This window comes from Camarhynchus parvulus, chromosome 9 (assembly GCF_901933205.1).
Source record: "Camarhynchus parvulus chromosome 9, STF_HiC, whole genome shotgun sequence".
Lineage (NCBI taxonomy): Eukaryota > Metazoa > Chordata > Aves > Passeriformes > Thraupidae > Camarhynchus > Camarhynchus parvulus.
The window spans coordinates 21,678,154-21,700,111 of record NC_044579.1 but is presented as its reverse complement, the minus strand read 5'-3'; the positions used below and the strand labels follow the sequence as shown (position 1 = coordinate 21,700,111).

At 40.2% G+C, this 21,958-nt stretch overlaps 1 protein-coding gene across 2 annotated transcripts in view; it reads right to left on the bottom strand.

Annotated features, from left to right (window-relative positions):
• Positions 1–562: 562 nt before the first annotated feature.
• UGGT1 (UDP-glucose glycoprotein glucosyltransferase 1) overlaps positions 563–21,958 on the bottom strand; it is a 39,724-nt gene continuing 18,328 nt past the window's right edge. The window contains exons 18-41 of one of the 2 annotated variants that reach the window (XM_030954252.1): positions 21,618–21,782; positions 21,303–21,423; positions 20,500–20,598; positions 19,141–19,164; positions 18,514–18,608; positions 17,700–17,906; positions 16,965–17,096; positions 15,808–15,938; positions 15,042–15,137; positions 14,616–14,718; positions 14,080–14,159; positions 13,436–13,625; positions 11,574–11,732; positions 10,406–10,491; positions 9,980–10,064; positions 8,868–8,956; positions 8,290–8,394; positions 7,636–7,720; positions 6,912–7,094; positions 5,586–5,746; positions 4,983–5,097; positions 4,628–4,744; positions 4,157–4,316; positions 563–3,753 (exon numbers count right to left, since the gene is read on the bottom strand). In XM_030954252.1, coding sequence (XP_030810112.1) covers positions 3,728–3,753; positions 4,157–4,316; positions 4,628–4,744; positions 4,983–5,097; positions 5,586–5,746; positions 6,912–7,094; positions 7,636–7,720; positions 8,290–8,394; positions 8,868–8,956; positions 9,980–10,064; positions 10,406–10,491; positions 11,574–11,732; positions 13,436–13,625; positions 14,080–14,159; positions 14,616–14,718; positions 15,042–15,137; positions 15,808–15,938; positions 16,965–17,096; positions 17,700–17,906; positions 18,514–18,608; positions 19,141–19,164; positions 20,500–20,598; positions 21,303–21,423; positions 21,618–21,782 — 2,814 coding nt within the window. In that variant the 3' untranslated portion in view covers positions 563–3,727. The remainder of the gene's footprint in view (positions 3,754–4,156; positions 4,317–4,627; positions 4,745–4,982; positions 5,098–5,585; positions 5,747–6,911; positions 7,095–7,635; positions 7,721–8,289; positions 8,395–8,867; positions 8,957–9,979; positions 10,065–10,405; positions 10,492–11,573; positions 11,733–13,435; positions 13,626–14,079; positions 14,160–14,615; positions 14,719–15,041; positions 15,138–15,807; positions 15,939–16,964; positions 17,097–17,699; positions 17,907–18,513; positions 18,609–19,140; positions 19,165–20,499; positions 20,599–21,302; positions 21,424–21,617; positions 21,783–21,958) is intronic. The other variant, XM_030954253.1, reaches the window with a different exon arrangement.

Genomic DNA, 21,958 nt, shown 5'->3' with positions numbered 1-21,958 from the left:
TTCCAAACCTGAGCAAGTTCAAACAGTCAAGTGCAGGTCTCTGTAGCATTCAGCTGGGCTTCCTGTGTCAAGCTGTCCATTTTATAGCTCTTTGATTACTAAAGATGCTCTGGAAAAGAGGCCTTGAGAGTCCCATAGGAGTTTGGAATTCATTCCCAACTCTGAAAGAAGTTCAGACACATCTCTGTACTTGGAAGTATTTCGGGAGGATCACTTTCCCAGTGCTTACTGTGAAGTATCAGTGCAAAACCAAATCAAATGAAGAAATTACAAAAAGCTGACATAGAAACATTCTTTTAAAGTAGCAGTAGGTAGAGTTCCAAAAAAAGACCTAAAAGGTAGATTTATATAAAATATTCCTATTGTTTTACAGAAGTTTAGGGGTTCCTCAAATACCACAGTTAACAAGACTGGCTGGGAGGAGGAACCCTTTCCTCTTTTTCCCTTCTAGCTTTTCAACAGCATCCCAACACCTGCATGCAATAAGTGAAAAATGTACTCCAAGGAACACTATTAAAACCTCAGTTATGTGCCCCAAAGCAATTGACAGGAGAGACAAGTGTAAAGAACAGCAGAGGTTTTATTATGTTGGATCGTGTTCTTAGGGAAGCTCACTGTGATCTCAGTGCCAGTCAGTAGAGAGAACTCCCCACACCTTGGAACACTTGCCACACAGAGTTATGGAATATTCTTGAACAGCTTACAGAAGGTTTGGGTAAAACCAGGGCATAATTTAACAATGTTCTGATTCCTAAGACTGTTACTGGGTATTTACTGCTTTTACATGTCCCTTTCATTTTCTTTATAACCCCACATGGCTAAATGAAAGAGAAATCTTAAAGTTTTGTTTCTTTGCTATTTGCTTTTTAGTAAGGCAGTGAAATGTTCCTTTTAAAATAAAAGTAGAGGGCATTTCTCAAGTGTGAACTCCTCACCAAGAGATCAAGCTGCTTGTGGCCAGAGATGGGAACAATGTCATCACCTTGCCCCAGACGTGGCTTTTCTACTCTGAGCGATGCAAATCCCCACTGTGACCTCTGCAATTCCCATTTTCTAATTATCATCACTCTTACTAGTCACAGGACCAGGCCATCAGTGATATGAGCAGCAGCTGCTCTATTTCATTAAGCAACTCTCTCCAAGACGCTTTCTACATGGGGGTGACAAACTATTTGTCTTTCAAGGCCCCATTGAGCATCTAAGAGCAAACACATGCACAGATCCAAAAGAAGTGATTATTCTCTTTTCAATTGTCATTTTTGGGTGGAAATAAATAGCAGCTTCTCAGGAAAAATGGGAATAGTTCACATTCAGAATGATCAATACCATGTGCATTTTATATTGTATTTGAGAACACCTTGCAAGTACTGCAAAGGTATAGAATCTCACAGAATGTTTCTGGTTTCTTTCTGTATCATTTCTAAGTTAGATGACTTTTATTTCTTCATAGAAAATGAAGGGCATGGTGTCTGTTAAATGGAGACAACAAAAATACCCTCCACAGCCAGAGAGATCTTATCATTAAAAAAACAATAGGACTCAGTGTGGGTGTTCAAGTACATACATTAACTATCAGAATAAAGGAGCATATTTAAAAAAACAATTGTAACTGACATTTAATTTAGAAGTATTTTCTTATCCAACACAGCATTGTACATGTGCTGAATTTAAGAGGTGGCTTTCTTCCCAGTCTTGTGGCTCCTAGTATAATTTGGGGGGAAAAGAAGCCAGATACAGTTCCAGAGAGGAAAGGGCCTTGTTTCACAGAAAGCTGCTCCTGTTCTGAGGGCTTGAGCACATTCTAGCTCCATCCATCTCTAGAAGAAATAAGTGGTGTACAGCTCCTGCCCACTTCTCCCTGTGCCACTCCATGTGCTCCAGCAAGGCTGAAGTGATTTGGAGCTGAACACAGAAAGGACAACCTTACCTGTGCTGTCTTAGCTGTTTAAAATAGGCTAATTGACATAACATGTAATTAATTTGTTGGCAGGTGTATTGTTTTTTACACCAGAAAGAAGTCCTGCTACTGTAAGTCTGCTTATCCTTAAGTGGAGCAGTTTTGATGGGAAGCATAAGGCACCTCACCTGTCATTTCCAGAGACACCAGACAGACTACCTGAATTTAAAACCCCACAAAGTGGGAAGTACTTAAGCTGATAAACTCTGTAAGATGCTCTTAATGTGCTTTCTTTAAGAGTTTGGGCCCTTCCTTTAGCTGGCTGGAGAAGAGCTGCTTTTTCTCTTAAGTTACTGTTGAACAGTTTAAATACTACTGATATATTCTTTCAGATTCCTCCAAAACATGATAGGATTTATAACACAGCAATTCCAGAAGAATATTTCAATATTCTTATACTGAGATATGATTACTGGGTTGAAGGTCTTACAGCTCAAAACATTTATCTGTATGAAAACAAGGGAGTCGCAAAAACCAAAAAAGTTTGGATTTCTCAAGCTGCATAGGTGACTATATTTTGTACTGGAAATCTTTCAGTTCTTACATTTCAACTCTTCAGAGTTACAGGGAGCAGACTATTAACCCCACAGAATGGGGGAAACTGGGTTTGAGGGTTTTCTGTAATTGGTATGTTCATAGTACAGAAGTATGGCAGCAGCAGCATCTTTCAAAATGAAGACATGAATGATAAAACAGCCCAGGGTAATTCTTGCAAGAAGAGACTTCCTTATCTATGCACAGAATGAAAGCAAATGCAAGTGAAATATCCAGAAACCCCAAAATCAAACGAGGACTCTAATGTGTGCAAGGAAAAAGGATGATCAAAGTGGGAACTAAGGCTTAAGACCTAAGAACTCTGAAGTTTTTATTGATGTGGTAACATCTCTGTTTGAAGAAAAATAAAGTTAGTGAAATTTACATGATGATAAACTTCCAAGTTCCACAGATTTTTCATAAACAAAAAAAACATTCATGAATCAGTGAACCACAGCAAGAGTAAGGCCCTGCCATTTTGCAGACTGATTTACACTTGGAGGAGGAGGAAGGGAGGGCACTTTGATTCAAGTCATAGAGGCTAGGATGAACTCAGCTGCCAAATTCTGTGTTCTGCTCACTTTGTGAGCTTAGGCATTTGCATTTGGATGGGCATTTGAAGAGATTTGTGGTAGAGCTTTACATTAAGCCAAACCATCAAAAGTTGGGCAATAAATGAAGACAGAAAATAGACAATCAAAATAATGCTGATTTTGTTACAAAATCAAGGGCAGAATGAACAAATCCAAGAAGTATTTTCAATTGTTTGAAAACCTGAAGATGAAACAGTGTCCCAAATTCAAGGCATAATTTTGAGCTTTATAATGTTACCTGGAAAAAATTATGTCCATCAGATGAGGTTAGGATGTATGTCTGCAATTCTCAGACTCTCAAGTTAGATCTGAGTCTAAACTGGAGCTTCAGCAGTGGTGGAGGCAGCAACAGCTGAAGGAACAGGCTGTGGCTCTTCTGGTGGATTGTGAAGTTTTGTTTCTGAAACACTAAATTCCATCGGGGGGTCTTTCATCTCCACCACAGGTGCAAAACTCCAGCAATGCTAATTCCAGCAATCCAGATCCTATTTCATATGCAGAAATTAACCCAAAGGCAAGTAATAGAAATGCATACATCATCCCATTCAATTATTCAGCAGTTTTGCAGACACACCGGAGAAAAACTAGCTTCCAATATAAAAATTGTCTATGAAAGAGTCTAGCTTGAATTTGTCTCCATGGATCATAATTCCACATGTGCCTCTGGATCTGTAGAAGAGGAGAGAAAAATGAGCACTCAGTTTGAGCTGCCTCAGTTGGCAGGTTGGTTTGAGAATCAATAAAGCCTCCCAAGACTGGTTCTTTGCAAGGCACCAGTGCCTGAAGAACAATTCTCACCCACAGTGTGCAGCAGAACTTCTTTAAGGGTTAAGAAAAGGCCAAGCTCATAAAACTGCAAGAACAGTGAGGGTCTTTTACAGAACTGGAACAAATCTGTTCTCTGGCTTTCAGAATTAGATTAAATTACACCAGACTTGCTCAGCAAGTTCCTTCCATCCCATGACACTCCCTGCTGATTTAATTCAGCCCTTGCATGGTACAAGTGAGGGAGGACACAGCACAAGACCAACAGGCAGAGAGAAAGTCACAGAAGTACAGAAAGAAAAATTACCATGTGTGTGTTGTCCTGGCATCTCAGCTGGTGTTCCCATTTCTTTCTCCTTCTGGAAATGACTCTGGAGCAGTTTGATTTCTTGATCATAGTCCTGCCATTCTGGAACTATCCTCATGGCTGCCTGCAGCTTGGGCTCTTTGGTCATTGGGTTATTACACTGCAAATAGAACAGACAGGCTACAAAAGGTTTCTGCACTCAACAGAGGTGTGCTCCCCTCTGCAGGGATGGATCTGCTGGTGGTGAACAACACCTGCCTGTACTTCAGCCAGAGAACAGTGCAAAGTCTCTTTCCAAATTCATAACAATGCCACTGCTCCAGGTAAGAGAAACACAGAAGCTAATGGAAAAAACTCAAGTGCTGAAAATGTGCAAGTACCAGTACAGGCTGAGGAAGGGAAGTGCCTCTAGAACTGGGGGTTGCTGTATTTGAATTTGCTGTAAGAGTGAGGGAACCATCCTGCACTCACCAGATCAATGGTTTTTGCTCTCTTCTTCGAGGAATCATCACACCATGTTTCACACCACAGCCACTCCTGGGGGAGGGACTTAATTGGTACTTGGTGGATCATGTTGTTTGGCAAATCCTGTTGTGCAGAGTAAGAGTTAGTAGCTGTTTCCACAGGCTGCAGGATGGGAGGACAACCCCCCTCCCAAACCAACAGGATTGTGAAGGTTAACTTCTGTAAGAGTTTTCTTTTTCCCCAATGCAAATATAAAGTGATGAATCAACACTTCATCCCATTCCAAAGACCTCTGGGAAAATCCCAAGACCCATCCTGACACCATAGCCCAGTAAAACAAAACAAACACAATAAAGCACACCTGATCAAGGTTGGACAGACTGTTTGGATCCTGACTCAGCCCCTGATACTGTCCTCTGAGTCGATCTCCAGCTGCTATCTTCCTGAACTTCTTCAGATCCACAACATACAGAGCACTGTGTGGAGATGATGCAATTAATAATGACTGCAATTAGTAATTTCACTGCAGGGGTAACACTGCAGCCCTACTAAACCCCAGAAACACAATACCCTAAAACAGTCTCAGGGTGGCAGCACATCAATGATCTATTACAAGGCAGGAAAGCACTTCTAACAAAGTCATGGCATGTACAAAAAAGAATTTTCAACAAATCTGTCTTAGCTTTGCTGTCATGCAGTCCCTGTTCCAACATTTGTTATTAACAAAGGAAGATGTCTGTTAGTTAACACTTCAGTTCTTCATCTCTAAAAGTTCTGGCAGACTGAAAATAACTTCAGTGTCTCTAGTGCTTCATTGGCCACAGAACCTTAAAGAGGCAACAGAAGCAACAAGTGGTTCATGCAGAGCTGCATACCTCAGCTAGTTTTCTGCTAAATCTAAGTAGCAATAAAAACTTTACCCCTCTATTAAAAAAAAAGGAAAAAAAAAAAGAATTCTTCATACCTGATGTGGTATTTTCTTCCAGCTAAATGACTTGCCCAGTATCCTGATTTCCAGAACCTGTAGCCATCCATCTCCCTTCGGCTGTCACAGAATGGGGTGTATCCATAAGGAGCACCATCCAGATTAAAATCCCTCAATTCCTTCAGATCTGTGCGCACAATCTGAAGGGAAAGGACATTTTATTTTCATTTCTAGCAGCCTGCCCTTCTAGGGTTGTTTGCAAATGCTGTACAGGATTTAATTCAAACTGAGCAAACAGATAAAGGAAGAATTACTTGATATACATGGCAGTTTTTTGCCTTATGTGTAAGTGGTACAAAAATACAGCACAAAAGGTTTTATCTCCCCTGCCCTTAGAGCTGGAGAAAATAAAATAGAGCTTCAAATAACCTGATGGGGGGTTGGTTTGACAGATGAAGTGCAAAACTGTTTCTTAAGCAGCAAGAATTCTCACTATACATGAACTGGGATTCTTGGTATCCCTTCCTCTTCAGTGTTTGCAGACCCTTCAGGGATGAAAGCTTTTTAATGTCTTTTTGATACAGATGTGGTACTAGCACTACTTTAAAAATACCACTCTAATGGGGAAAAAAATGCCTTAGTATCTCTGACAAGCAGAGAAACAAACTGTCTAAAATGACAGCTGGGGAGCTGGAAATCTCTCCTAACTGATCCTTCAGCTTCAGTTTGACCTGGCATGGCTTCACACTGTACATGTGCCAAACCCCCCAGGCAGTTCACACTCACTTGTTGATAATCTGTACCTCTCATTTCACCTGTACTTTTGAGAGTAGTTTTGGCAGTTCTCACTGTGCACATTTCCTGCCCTTCCCACCCAGGAGCTGAGGAGGGGGCAAACACAAAGCCTCCCATGGCCTTGTGCACAAGGGATTTGCCTTCTCCTCCTCTGAAAGCCACTCAGATGTGGCCAAGGTAAAAGCAGGGCCTGGGAGGGCAGAGTGGTTGGTGACTTAAAAAAATACTCTCTGTGGTAAGTGATCTGCAGGCTGGGAGAACAGACTGAGCTGCAAAAATGGAAGGGTGAAATGAGAATCTGTTTGGCAAGCTGGCTGGAATCACAGTGAGTGAATGAGGAACCAGATAACAGTAAAAGACAGGCCAACAAAACCAATCTTGTGGAAACAGGCACAAAACCCAGCCCTCAGTGAAGCATGCCATAATTACAGAATCAACCTCCAGTCATGCCTGTGAAGGGCTAAAACTTGCAACCCTTCCAACAATATGGAAACTGCATTCAAGAACTTATTATTAAAAAAAAAAAAAAGAGAAAAAGAAACTATCAAATAACTGCAGCCTCTGTGTTACCTGATCAGCATCCACAAAGAGGATTTTATCAACAGCTAATGGGAAGAGCACATCTAGAAAGAGGATCTTGTAACCCCAGATGATTCGCTGCTTCTCTGTTTGTTGGTGCAGCCAGCGTGGCCATTTATACTGGACAAGCTCATACTGGAAATTGTACTTCTTGGCCATGTATGGGATGAACTCCTGCAGAGGGAGGGGAAAAAAGCAGCTTATCTCAGTTCTTTGTTCCTCTGCAGGAAAAAGAAAAGCACATTACAAGAGACAGACTTCAGTCGAAGGCACAGAACATCAGAAAATGAAATACCACAAAGAAAATCAGTTTCATTTTTAATTCACACAAAACACTGAGGCCCAAGCTGAACAATCAATACAATTTGTAAAGGCAACTAACTATTTCAGCATTTTTGTCCATTATGAGCCATTGCATAGTGATCCACAGATGAGAATGCATTACTCAAATCATAAAAATTCACAGATGGGACAATTCTTTAGGGGTGTACAAAGCAGTGTAAGTGGGAGCACATCAAATGAGAGAAGAGCATTGGGAGAATTTTTTTACTAGAAAAACTTGGCCCACTGACATTCCCATCTGTGAGGCTTTCTCCAGCTTTGGGTGAGTTCAGGTTTAGCCAAGTGATGCTGGTGCAGCACTGGGAAAGGGAGGGGGAAGCAACTTGTGGCACCTTTCCCCCACCACCAAATAAATTCTGAATTAGTAACAAACCTTGAATGTAGGTGATAAGTAGTTCTTCAGAAACCAAAACTTTAAAGGAGTCTTGGTGTGTTTCAGCACAGACAACATCATTATGCTATCAAAAAAAAAAATAAAGCAGTTACAGGAACAAGGGCATCCACAAAAGATGAGCTGTGTAAGAGATTACAAATGGCTGGGCTACATGATTAAATTATTTGTAGTTATGTGTCAGGTATCTGAACTTCATACATAAGGAAAAAGTGGGTAGCTTCAGCCAATTGTAAATTGCTTAATTTGAACAAAATTAGTAAACCCCCAAAATCTCTATACTTTAATTAGGCAGAGAATATACAACCTGTTGGCTTTCACAGTCCTTTGAGAACAACAGAAGCTCAGATTCTTTCCAAAGCAACTGTGACTTACTCTGTAACTTCTTAACAATACATTGGTTATATTGTAGCAAAAAAATTTAGGATAGCAACACACCATCTATTAAACTAAGTCAATTTTTAACTCATGAGTGCTATGCAGACAGAAGTTCCCATGACACAGGAGATGCAGATTCTAGTGGACTTCTGAAGCATTGAAAAAGTGGGGTTTTTTATACTCTTGCAGATTGTAACCTTTTTCCTGGTGCAAGGCCACCACCCTTTGGCACATTGGAGTTATAAATTCTCAACTAACCGTAGGAATCTCTCATATAGGTGTCCTGAAGCCACAGAGAATATATTTAGTACATCATCTTTATCCTGTTTCACATCTTCATTCTTTTGTCCTCCTGTGAATCCCCTGAAAGGAAAAACATGGTTCTGTGAAGGACAAGCTAGGAAGGGCCAGCTTTATAGGAAAGGCTGCAAATACAGAAAATGGCTCCATTTTTGCTTTAATACAGTTGGTCTGTGAGCTTTTGGTGTCATTCCCTGCTGCCCAGGGCATTTTCCCAAGGCAGAGTGCTGTGCACAAGGACAGGGAAGGTCCAGGAGCTCAGACATGAACACCTTTGATTGAGAGAGCACTGGCTGAGGTGCAGCTCCTGGGAAGGAGCAATGTTTTCAGGATCCCAAGTAGCAGGGGGGTAAAGGAAGGTAAAAGCAAGTGCAAAGCAGAAGCCCAGAGCTCTAGAAACAGAGGAGTCCAATGAAGGACAGCCCTGAATTCAAGCAGATTTAACAGACAGCTGTGGAATTTCACAGACACCATGGTATTGCCAAATAGTTATCCAGTTTCAAGAAGCTTGTAGGTTGTCATTGAATTAGTTTTACCATTTCAGAGATTCCCAAAATCCAGATTCATTCTCATTGGTGCCATCACTTAGCAGATCTTCATTCATCATATCAAACTTTTTCTGCACCTGTGAAGCAAGACATGGCTGTAGTGAATTGGAACCACACATTGAGCAGATAGTGTCAGCAGTGTTATCCTGACACTGGTTCTGTTTTTACCTACTTGAATTACATCCCATGAGCTGACAGGTAACCTAAGCTCTCTGGGAAAACAGCTCAGTAATGAGTGACTTTTTCCAAACAGATTCCAAAGGAGCTTTTAGACACCAAAGGCATGTTAGTCTGGATGGTAAAGAGATGTTTAATGAGATGGATGCTAGTGATCTTTCTGGCAAAGAAAAACCTTCAAAGAAACCAACAACCCCTACCCCTCAAAAACCCAACACACCAACTCCACCAGTCTCTAAGTGGTATAATTGGCACTGAGACTCCAAAGCAGGTACACAGACAAAACAGTGAACGGGGAGAACATCCCAAAAGTAGTCCAGCACAAGTGAATGGTGTCAGGTGTGAACTGGCTCTGTTGTAGCCATCACTTATCTACCAGTCATTCTCCTTGAACTTCTCAGCTATGGCATTACCTGACAGGCAGCCCTAAGAGACAGGAGATTAATAATTTACCATTTTTTCTTTTTTTTTCAAATTTATTCTCACCTAGCCTGTGTCAGAGTGACACAAAGAAAATGAATACAATTTATCTGTGACAGATAAAATGCTGGCTCAATGGACATACTGAATGTTTATTACTAGACACATACTACATATGTAATATGTAATGTACATATGTACATTACTAAACATAGAGCATACAAAACTGCTTTTTCCTGAAGTTATAAGCAGGCAGGAAACTGTGAGTATTATTGTAGCTCAGGGACATACTCAAGGAACAGGACTTTGTCATTCTCTCCTATATTAAAACCCAAATCAAGGCTACAGGTGATGCTCCCTCCCCCTGATACTGTGAGGTGAGCTTTGTGCAGATTGCCTCAAGTGTATGCTCATGGGAAGGGAGCTTCAGGCCTTAATCCAAGTTTCTCCCCACTGTTGGTCAAACAGACTTCTTTAAGGGCACCTCTGGTTTATAAACTCACCTTCACTTTAATAATTTTGCTCTTGAAGTTATTGAGAACAACAATAACTTCATTAGCTTCAGGTGGAGAGTCCGTGCCATCGTGGCTGAAAACAGAGCAAGATACTGACTTTTACTACAATGCAGAAATATGTTCTTTATTTCTTCTGGCCATTTTTATACATGTGTTTAGCCTCAGCACTGCAAAACAGGTTTCAGACATGCCAAAGAAACAAATACATTTATTTGAACACGCTTAATGGGGTTTTAAATGAATGAATTTCACCTTGCATAACTTACGTTCAGTATGAAATGTAATTTGCTGTTTAATTTGCTGTTCAGGTCACCACACTTTGGCAAGGGAACCATTAGATTCACATATTACAATGCCTACCTACTTCAGAAATTTTACAAGAAAAAGACTGAAGTATTTCTTATCCTGGCCTACCTGTAGATCCTGTAAATATCTTCAGATCTGCCTTTTCTCAGTCTTAGAGTCCATGCACCAGGATTGGCTTTTAACTGGAAGTAGCCCTGTAAAGTGAAAAGAATATTTGGCACTTTCCAGAAAATGCAAATGCAGAAAAATTAGCTTAAAAATTATGTATTTTGACTCACTGTTTTAGATCTAAAATGTTATTTGCAAGCCCATTGATTAAGGGCTTTAAACCCAGAGAAAAGGAGAAAAGCCCCAGAAATCATTCCATTCAAAACTGTTGGGTTTTCCCTAAGAGATAGAAGCTTGAAAAAGTCTGGCATTATTTGTTAGATCAAAGTCTTCACTGTCCTGATGGGAACAGTGCAAACCCAAAGTCTCTTCCTGCAAAAAGTTGCCTTCATGAAGGAGTGAGGGAATTTCAAAACACTAATTTGTGATTATATAAGAAAATCTAAAGGAATTCTGAAGCTCTAAAACTTAAAAACTTAAAGATTAAAAAAAAAAAAAACAAAAAAAACCAACACAAGAGGTAATTTACTTTAGGTTTTACTAACATTACATATCAAGAAAACACTCCAGTGGCAAATTTCCTCTGCCATGATTTCAGTCCATACCTCTCCCCTGTTCCAGTGTGGACACTGAGAACAGACACATCCCTTATGCAGTGACATTACAAAAGCAGCTAAAGGGAACAATCATACACTTGGATTTCCAGCACCTTTCCTCACCTAAAATAAGCAAATCCCATTCTTTCACACTTCCTTTATTTTCTGCAATGCCAACTATCCTTGCTGACTCTCTCCATTTATGGAACAGATCTCCTGAAGAAATGGGTCCCAAAAAGACAGCCTGAGGCTCACAGCACCAAACTGGATGGCCCAAGGAGGACCCTGTCCCAGGAAAACAACTGAGCTCCCCTGGAAAGGGGCTGCTTGAGAATATTGGCAGCATTTGAAGACATTCCAGAATATCTCAGAAGGGAAAGGAGCTCATCTTGAAAGAGGTGAGAGAGTGTGTGAGGCTTCAGACAACAGTGTGAGGAATGATGGGGTTCTGGTGCATCTGCAAGCAGCTGTGGAGTGCAAGTTACACCCCAAACCCAGAGCCCATGCTAGGAAATAGCCAGGGGTGGAAGGCAGGGCTGTGCTGGCTGTGCCAGTTCCAGGAGAACACTCACCAGGTTGGCCATGACAATGGTATCCACGATGACAGGGCTGCTGGAGGTGCCCAGGGTGAACTGGAGTCCCCGAGGTGGCTGCCCAGTTGTAATGTCATAGCAGTGGCCCTCCAGCAGCAGGTACTCCAGCTCATACTCTGCAGCTACAACACTCTCCACCTGAAAGGAGCAGACACTGCTGACTGCAGCACAAGCTCTAAACTGCCAGCTTTTATTCTCTAGAATAGCTATAGTAATTAAAAAAAAAATTCACCAGAGTAATTTTATTGTTAGACAAATACCTAGAAAACCTCAAAAAGCTCAGCTCCTTCAAGTGACAAACCTCACACAAATATTGTTAAGAGTGGCCCAGACCAAAAGAATTTGAATTTCAATATGTGCTTGGATAAGAAAAGGGAAGGACTGTTGCTCTATTCCACAATTTATTTTTCTAACATTTACTGGAGAATGGAGTTGGTATCTCACAAAAAGTATATGATGGGATCCAGAATTTTGACTGTAAATCTGTTTAAAGCTGGTCTCACCTAGTATCAGCCACCTGAAACAAACATTTTGTTTTGCTCTTACAGTGCACTAGGGTACTACCAGGACACACCCATTCCTTTTTTTCTACACTGAACAAAGGTGCCAAGGAAAGAGAAGAGGAAAAAATAACCAAAAAAAAAACCCACAACCCCAAAAGACTTGGGTCCCTACCAGGCCAAATTCAGATGTAGCCTGAGGACAGTACATAAGCAGAATGTTAGTTTAATCCCACAAAGCATCTCCTCTCACTGCACATCCAAAATGACAGATTAATTGCTACAGCACCAACAGACTGCACACTGGGAACTGGGAATGGTGCACCTGCAAAAGTAAAGCTGCTGTTTATTTGGAAGCTCAGGAATGTGCTTGGAGTGCCTGAAGCATTTAATCCCCCTCTCTCTCAGGCTTTCAATTAATCAATGGGGCAGGCATAGAAATCAGAGGCTTGAAATGTAGTATCAATGCTTCACTTATGGCTTTACAGTCAGGTTAAGAGATGAAAGGCAAGAAACTCCTAAACCAAAACATACTAACCCAAAACCATAAAACACACACCCAATTTCCTAGATTTGTGAATAACTAGTACTGGATTAGCAATACCAGATATACCACAATACCACATCATATTCCCAAACAATATCAGAGAGATGCAGAAGTAAGAGGGGACTAATAATAGGGACTAATAGTACAGTGATCAGTGAGAAGGGGACCCACATTTGTGATTCCCACAAGGCTGCAGACTCTCACTTTTCCAGAGGCCTCTTTGTAAAGGCTTTGACAGTCTCCTTACACACACATGTGTAATACCTTTACAATAAGGTAAATAAATAAGGGATTTTCCCTATTTCTCCCTCTGTATGTGGGGCAGCACTGCCCAGATCCACAGTCCAACAGTCTGAGTCAAGGTCTGCTCAAGCAGCAGCAAGCTCCTGAACCTACAGCAGCTGAGTGGATTTCTGCTGCATGGTTTTACTGCTGCATTGACACTTCACATCCTTGTGGACCACAGCAGTGTTTGCCAGTTAACAAGAACTGTGAAATTAGTGAAAACTGAAACCAGCTTGGTGGCTTCTAGGAGCAAGGGAAAGGACCTGCTCCAGGCCTATGGTGTCTGAACCCCTGGGTCAGGCATCCATGAGTAATTGAGAACAGCAATCCTGCTGTTGGGGAGCTTATGCTTCCCCTCCTAGAAATCATTTAGAAGTCTGTAAATGCAGTAATATCCACAGCTTTATGTTTATTTGCATACTAAAATTCTGCATTTCTTTCCCATAAAAAACAAGCCGTGGAAAAGTACCACCATTTAAATGCAGTTGGAACATGATGATTTCTCTTACCTCCTCCAAGAAGATATTGTCAAGGTCATAGGGGGTTCTAACAGACTCCACCATCCAGCTCTCAGGAGTGTTTAAATTCAGAGTGAACAGTGGAGACTGGGGCATATCTAAAAACTTGGCAATTGGTCCTGGAGCAAAGTTATTCTCTGCTGTGAAAGAAATCTCTGGCTCCAAAACATAGCGGTAAAAGCTGAAATTTCAGAGAGAAAATGTTAGAAAATCCATCTGCCAAAATTTGCTAATATTTCACTCTCATTGTATTTGCAGATGGCATCAGCTTTCCCTGACCTCCAATGTCTCCAAGCCTTTGTCCAAAGCAATGCAGGTTGTGTTAACCTTAGGACAGGTCAGAATTTCTGTCTCGAAGGACCAAAACAAACTGTGCAAGACTTAACTAGTAAGTTATTTAATTTTATATAAAAATACCAAAAAAAAAAATTTAAAAGCACCCAACTTGTAAAATAGCAGAATTACTTCATGCCATCCACAAATTCCCAGATTCTCTGTGGGAAATGATGCTATTATATAAATGAGCTCAAAGCAGTTACTGAGATTTCCCATGGGACAGCTGACCATGCTTCTGTGCTTGCACATTCCAACATGTTTCTCTCTCTCTGCCCACCCTGTATGATGGAACTGCTTACCTTTTCAGTGGCATGTCAGAAAGCTTAGACTGGCAGTTCATAAACACTCTCAGGTTCATATTTATCAATTGGTTCAAAACCTAAAGTAATGAGAAAAAGACATTCCTTAAAATGCTAATGAGGAGAGCTGACCACTGTTTTACAGACAGGACCTCAGGGTGGATGTTATCTGCTCGTTCCCAACCCTCCCTCCTTGTGGTTTGCTTTACCACCCCTCCCCCTTTTTTAATTGGTGATTTTAAGCACAGTTACCTGCTCCTCATATTTCAAGCATTCTTTTTGGCTTGCTGAGACCCTCCTCAAGAACAGAGTTACTGCAAACTAAGTTGTTAGAATAGTGAAACTAAAAGCTCTCTGGACAATACCCGAGTATGATTTTATTAGTGTGTAATACAGCTTAATTAGTATTTCCACTGATAAATGCATTGTGAAACTCAGACACACCATTAGAAAGCCACTGGTCACCACACAGTCAAAGAGGAAGAAAACATCACAAAATAATGGAATTTGAAGTTCTCACAACCCTGCCTACGTACCAAAAGTAATGGAGCAAGTCTTTGAGCATCTCTGGTCACGGGATCAACAATAGCCACAACATCAAAGTATGTCTCCCCCTCTTTTGGTCTCAGTTTAACTGCACTAAACAGAAGAAAATACAATTTTAAAGTACCAAATACGTGGATAAACACTTGAAATGCATTACAAGCCACTGCTATCCATCTCATCCTGAACTGAAAGTACTTCCTAACTGCTGTGCACCTTCAGAAACTAAATAGAGAAAAAAATAGGCACATACATGTATGTTTATACAGATAGGTGGAGAGACAAAATTAATTTCTGGAATCTTTCTGAAAACTGTTGGGGACTTTCCTACTGCTACTTAGATTTTTTTTAATTAAATGCAACATAGAACAATGGGGACATTAAAAGACACAGAAAAGCCTTGTTCAGCAATTCTATACCTGTATCGTTCTTCAAAAAACTGATATTCAATCCTTGCCTCTCCTTTTGGCTGAGCAGAAAGAAGAGCATCCACTTTCATTACCAAGTCACTTGCCCTGAAAAGAAGGAAAATAAAAAGGCTTGCAGATACTAAAAAAAAAAAGGGCTGTAGTTATCACATTTCTCTCAGGCAGCAGCAAAAGAGAAGGCAAACAGAATCCAGATACCAAACACTCCTACTACCTCTCTACACATGAAGAATTAAACATATTTAATTCTGAAGAATTAAACATATTTAAGGGTTAATCCACCAGTAATTTAAACTGGTTGCAGCCTTATTACTGTGTATACCAGAGGATTTAACTCTAACAAATACAGAACAGCTGCATTTTAGGGGTCACCCATGTTACAGAAACTGCATTCCTCATCTTCACCAACCACTCAGACATGAAAGCCATTCAGATCAAACCCTTGTTCCACTGCTCTTCCCATTTTACACTGCAACTCTGAGCACTAGGAAGCAATCCTCTAAGTGGAGAAACTTTTGAGAGGGGTCCTATCATAAAAGATAATTACTTTTGAGCACTACTTCTTTTTCAGTATTTCCATAATTTTTCAGTCTAGTATTTTAAGAATATATTCAACCTTTAAGGTGTAAAACCTCTTGCAAGTTCAATGAAAATAGATTTGTACATCACACCTTTGCCACAAAGCAAAACTGTAACCTACAGGTCTGTCAGCTTTTCTTGAATTAACTGAGATTTCTAGTGACAGCTGTTTACTTACAGATCTTCTTCAAATCCCAGCTGTTGAATCTGAGATTTGATTTTCTGTCCCGATGTCTTTAGTATGATATTTTCAAGGAGATGAAAATCATCCTGGTTGAACATCTCTCCATCCTCTAATGGGCCAATAATCTACCAAAAAATAGCAGAATCAGCATTATTAGGTGTCCTGGTTTGAAAAGCAAGTGAGTTTTTTGGGAGTTTGGTGGTCAAGGTAAAGGCTACACTAAAACAAAATTCAAAGATGTATTAAATAAATACTCCAGCCCACAAAATACAAAGATGTATTAAATAAATACTCCAGCCCAGTCTCAGTGGAAGCCAACCATTTAGGCTGGTATTAATGTCAGTGGCAGCAGAGTTTTACAGGTAAATTCAGGTATTTAGAGCCAAGAGGCCCAGACTAAGGCATAAAATACACACTTAAAATTTTCACTGGGTCAGGCACTTAAAATTATACATGAAGTACCACATCTGGAAGGGGCAGCAGAATACCAGGCCAATTCTAATAGTCCAGCAAATCTCCCTCCTGATGCCTTCAGAAGCCTAAAAGCTACTTAGACAAGTCTTGTTACTCTGCTAAGGAGAAAAACAGAACAGAACAGCTCAACACCTGAGATTTTTAACCCACTGAAATATCCAGCAACCACTGGGACCTGAATGGGTTTGTACCTAACTAGAAGCAGATGACAAAAGAAAACCCCATGCTGTACACAGCTGTGTTTCATTATTTGCAGTGAAATACTATAGTAACATCATTTACCTCATTTCAGATCAACTATAATCAAAACAAATGGTAGAAGAGACCAAGGAACCTTGGTCAGGGCAAAATGCAGCAGCATTTTGCTCAGTAAACTGAAGCAGCATAATCTTGCAAATTTATCATCCCCTTCTACCCCCGGACTCAATTCACTACCAGCATGAAGGAACTTACTTATTGAGAGACCTGAATTTGTACCAAATGCCAGCACCTAACTGCACACAGTAAAAAAAAGGTCACACAGGTGTAAATAAATCAAACTGGAAGTGATCCTAAAGACTGCTGAGACCTAAAACAGGCTGGCACTCCTGTGTCTGATGCCCATCCAGACTCTGCTGCTCAAATCTGCTCCTTTCTCACATGTGCAAAGTCTCTTTCCCTGTCTGTTATCATCTCACCCGTCCATTGCTGATCACAGCCCTCTGCCCCTTCTTCAGCTTCAGAACATCTCTGCAGTAAATAGCATGGGACAGAATAAAATCCACCTTGGGAGATTGAAAGGCTTCTTTGAAAATATTGGTATCCATACCCTAAAAGAAAAGAATACTTGACATTGGAATAGGAAGAAAACTAGACCTCTGCACACTTTTTAAAAGCAACCTTTTTGTTTTCGTTCAAGAACATCTTTGTATCTTGCTAAAACTGATTCCTGGCCCCCTCTTCTTTGTGGTCTTAAACCTAGTTCTTGCTTGTCACCATCAAACACTATCCCAACTTCTGCTGTGAAAGGCCACAGCTACTTAGACCAGTTCCAATCTTCCTGCCTAACTTTTTAAAATCTACTTTGAGACATGCACTTGTATTTTTTCCCATCTTTTAAAAGAACATTATTTTCTTATTCACCTAAGAAACAGCTGACTCACTTAAATAGATCCCTGCATCCATGTTCCTTTTGCCTTTTCCAAGTTACATAGCTCTGATGAGTATGAGGATTTACTTGATGTTCAGATGGATTGTTCTATTTAGGTAAGCCCTTCAGAGATTAAAAAAAAACTAAACCTTTTTTGATCTCAAACCCAACAGTGTTATTTTTCTGTACTGCACCTTCTGCATATGAATATACTACACTAAAAAATGAATTTGAGGAACAAACAAAGCACCCTCCCCATGAAAACACCAGCAGGCATGCCTACCCCAACAGCAAACTCCAAGATGTCAGCTCCTGCCTCCAGTGCCTTCACAGTTTCTTCTTTTGCCATCTTGGTGATGAAGTTCTTGGCATTATTTGAGGTTTGTGTCTGCAAAGCTGCCCATATGGCTTTAGCTACAATGGTATTCTGGCTGTTGGGCTCTTCACTGGGATTATTAATCATGCTGATTCGAATGTTATTGCTGGATTTCTGTGTTTAACAAAACAGGTGATGGGAAAGTTTAACATTTCAGATGAAATAAATATATAATACACACTACAGCAAAAGCTTTGTGTTTCTTAACCAGAATATCAGATTCCAAATTGGGTAAATAACAGCACAAGGTTAAAATTATTAATTAACTAATTTAACATCAAGTATTTAGCTTATGTATAGGCCACTGTGACAGTAATCTTCCAGATAACCCCGTGCTAAGAAACCCAGGACCATGGCCACCACTCAGTCTGGCAAACCACAGCTGTAAGCTGTGCATTTTTGTGTTTCACTTGTCCTCCCAGAACCAATGAGAAAGAGCAGAGGGCAATGCTTTGGTTTATCTCCAAACCAAAACACAGATATTTAAGTTTAACACCACAGGTTTAAAAGAACATTTATTGTATTCTGTCCTAGCTTAAGATCAGCAATGTTTCAGTCCCTACAAAAGAGATGAGGCTGGAAATTAGAAACCCTGCAGGGAGAACCAGTCTCTCCAGGTTATACCACAGGAAGATTGTGTAAAACACAACTTGTGTTTCACAAGCCTCTACCAAGGGCTTTGCTAGCACTGCTAACCCATTCCAATGAACATGTTACCTACCTGATGTTTAATGGCATCATACAACAACTGCCTCCCTGAAGGTTTATCAAAATCACCAACAATCCAAAAAGTAACTGGTCTAACAAAGGAATCATCTGCAATTATTAAAAAAAAAAAAAAGATAAATTTGGGGGTGAAAGGAAGGAAAGCTTTATTTTTTCCTCATCTGGAGGTAATCTATGACACACATGCAAAAACTTCAAAAAAGTAAAATTCCATAGAAAAGCAATGGGCGAACCTAAGCTATGAAGCCTGACAAGACAAAATTAATAGCATTGGTATATTAGTCTTTATTAGGTCATTCAGAAAACCCATGTGGGACAGCATGCATTGCTCTAAGCTAGCTTCTTTTAGTATTTTGGTTTGTTTGCTACTTTTTCAATTACGAATCATAAAGAAACCCATAAACAACGTGGAGATTCCAACTGGGGTTGGAATCCAGCAGATATATCACTTCTTTGTATTGAAGCTGTTAATTTACAAAATCAGTTTTGTATAAAGACAAAAGTGCTGGAGCAAACATGCATTCCAACAGCTTCCTTCACTGCCTGCTGGTTCTAAAGCCAGTGTCATAAAGGAACCAGAAAATTCCAAGAACAATATAAAAAATGCCAAAGCATGAGTTACCATAGATCTCCTTGGAAGACATTCCTGGTCAAAGAGCAGAAAGGAAAGGGGAAAAGGAGAGACACATTAATAACTCAATGGTAATCCCAATGTGTATCTAGAAGCTGCAGCACTGTACTGGGCATAACTGAATCACTACAGTTCAGATCCAACAGCAACAAGTTTGTGCTATTTTTATTCCAATAAGCTTTGACTTTTTCTTCCCCTCAGACAGATGGGTGCTTGATTTACATGCTAGCATTAATTATTCTACATATTACCAGTTTCATACCATAGGTGAGGACATTATTCTGAAGACTGTTTACAAACACTGCTGTGCCATTGTGCTATTATCTTTTCCCTCCTTAAAAAGCAGCATGGCAGTGCTGTATCAGTGCTGGTGCTGAGCCAGCAACACAGAGAACTTCTCTATTACTTCAGAAAATAAATGTGGTACAGCATTACTGTAACCAAACAGCAGTTATTAAATATCTTAAGTGGCAGAAGAGGCAACTACCAAAAAATGTCAAGCCATGGAATTGCAAATTAATGCACTTTCCAACAAGCATGCCAAGGTGTGGGTTTAATTAATGCTCTACACGTGAAACTTGTTGAAATCCAAGTGACTGAGCATGAATGAAGAGCAGGCATGAGACAGAAAGAGCAATGGGAACATTTCAGGTAGGGCACATGGATGGCAGTGACTGGAGACAGGACCATGGAAATTTGGGACAGTCTAGTGAAGACAGGAACGGGAGGATTTGAATCAAATGACAGCAGCTTATTTCTGGAATCTAACCAAAATGGATAAAGGAAACACCTGATGGTGTCTGGTTAGACCTGGTTAGGCTCTGTATTATGTCTGTGCATGCATTTCCTACACTTGAGAGGTACAGGCAAGTTTGAACACTTTTATGTGCAACTGTAACAACACTGCCATTGGAAAAGCAGTGCCTGCACTGGAGCAATAAAAACAGCACTGACCATGTTAGGTGATGCCTAATGGGCATTTGGAGTTGGAATTTTCTTATGGATCCATGTAACTTCTAGTAATTTTGAATTATGAGACAGAGAGCTAAAACCCCTTCTACATTTTTCTAGTCACTTGCTTATACTGCTGTGTTTCTGGGGGTCACTTGCAGAACAGTAAGAACAGTTTGGGTGAGACTTTATTATTCAGTAAGAGGTTGGACTGGGTTTAAAGAGGGGAACATTCTTGTTCTATGGAGATGTCATGTCTTATTTAAAAAAAGAAATCTTTAACAGACTATGCTGTTATCCACAGGCCTGGCAAGGCTCAGTGAGTGTGTGAAGATCTGCACATATGCTTGGAAACAAACATAAAAGCAGACCTGGATTCAGAATCCACCACAGATTTACCTTTCTTTGTTAAGTAGGTCATGCTGTTTGCAACAGCAGCTGTCTTATCTTTAGACTCCAATGTGGTAAATCGAGCAAAGTCATCCACAAAATGGTTATCTGAGGAAGAGAGCAAGCATTAAATGCCAAAGCAACTATTCCATGTAAAATGAAAATAAAATCACTATTACCAGAACATTAAAAACACATCCCATTTTGCTCCTTGTGATAGTGCTTGTGTCTCATTTTCACTGTTAATATATAGGCTGAGAAATGAATTTTGCTGTCTCAGAAGTTACATTAATAACTACATTGCATATTTGATAGGGAGAAGTCAGTTGAAAGAATTTTCCAAGTCTCACTTAGCTGACACTAGTGTATGTAAATAATATACATTGAAAAATCCACTCTGTCACTATTTTTCAAGCAACTCAAAAAAGGCAGGAGTAATGTCATTGTACTGCAGTCACTGTATTGGGTGTTCATTTAGCAAGGGAACATTTTGCTAAATCTGAATTAATTCCAGAGATGACTGCCAAGCCTGCTCAAAAAAGGTCAGAACTAAGAAACAAACTGCTGCTTTATGCATTATATAATTTCTCAGCTTCATGAGTCATATTCCCCTTAAGGTCTCTATAAAAACAAAACAAATTCCCATTTTGAAAATCAGTAGACATTTAATGTTGTACATAAACATCTGTCTGTACCAGGGCTGGGTCATCACTTCAGGTGCTGTTAATGCTTTGCCACCTGAGCTTTCCACTGGAACAGCAAGTCTTTCACTCAGACATTTCAGGTTTAACACAATTAAAAGCATCCCTTACTCATTCCTGTCAGATCTAGGTACTCTCTGTCAGACCTTAGGATTCTTGAGTTAATTCTTGGAACAACATTAGGCTGGTTCATGATATACTCAACCACATCTTGGTCATTAGACAGTTCACCCTGAAGGAGAGAGGAAAGAAGCATTATTTCTTATTTGATATATAAAATTGCCTTATATAACCTTAAAAAAAGGCAGAAAGCAATTCTGAAAGCTAAGTTGTCTTGTATAATATGTATAATATGTAGCCAGGGACTTGTGAATCAGCTTTTCCAAATCTAGTTTCTCTCAATCCACAGAGGAGCTCAGCACCCACCAGGTACACAGCTCGCTGGAAGATGCTCGTGGTTTCCAGGATTTTGTGCATTGTCACAGTTTCCAGGTCATCAGGATCCAGCTGATCTTTTTGGAAAGGCATCCCATTGAACAGGACAACAGGGAGAGGGCCTACACCAGTTTGCTCATAGTAAGCTCTTGCTGCCTAAAAACAGGAACAGAAGCAGCTTTAGCACATCAGCCCTTTGCCACAAAGTTTCCTAACAAGTCTAAACACACCATGAGATCCTCACCACTTCTGTTAGATACAGACAATGTATCTTTGAAACTTTCAAAAAAAAAAAAAGTTCCTTCCCAATACAGAAGCGCACAATACTCCTT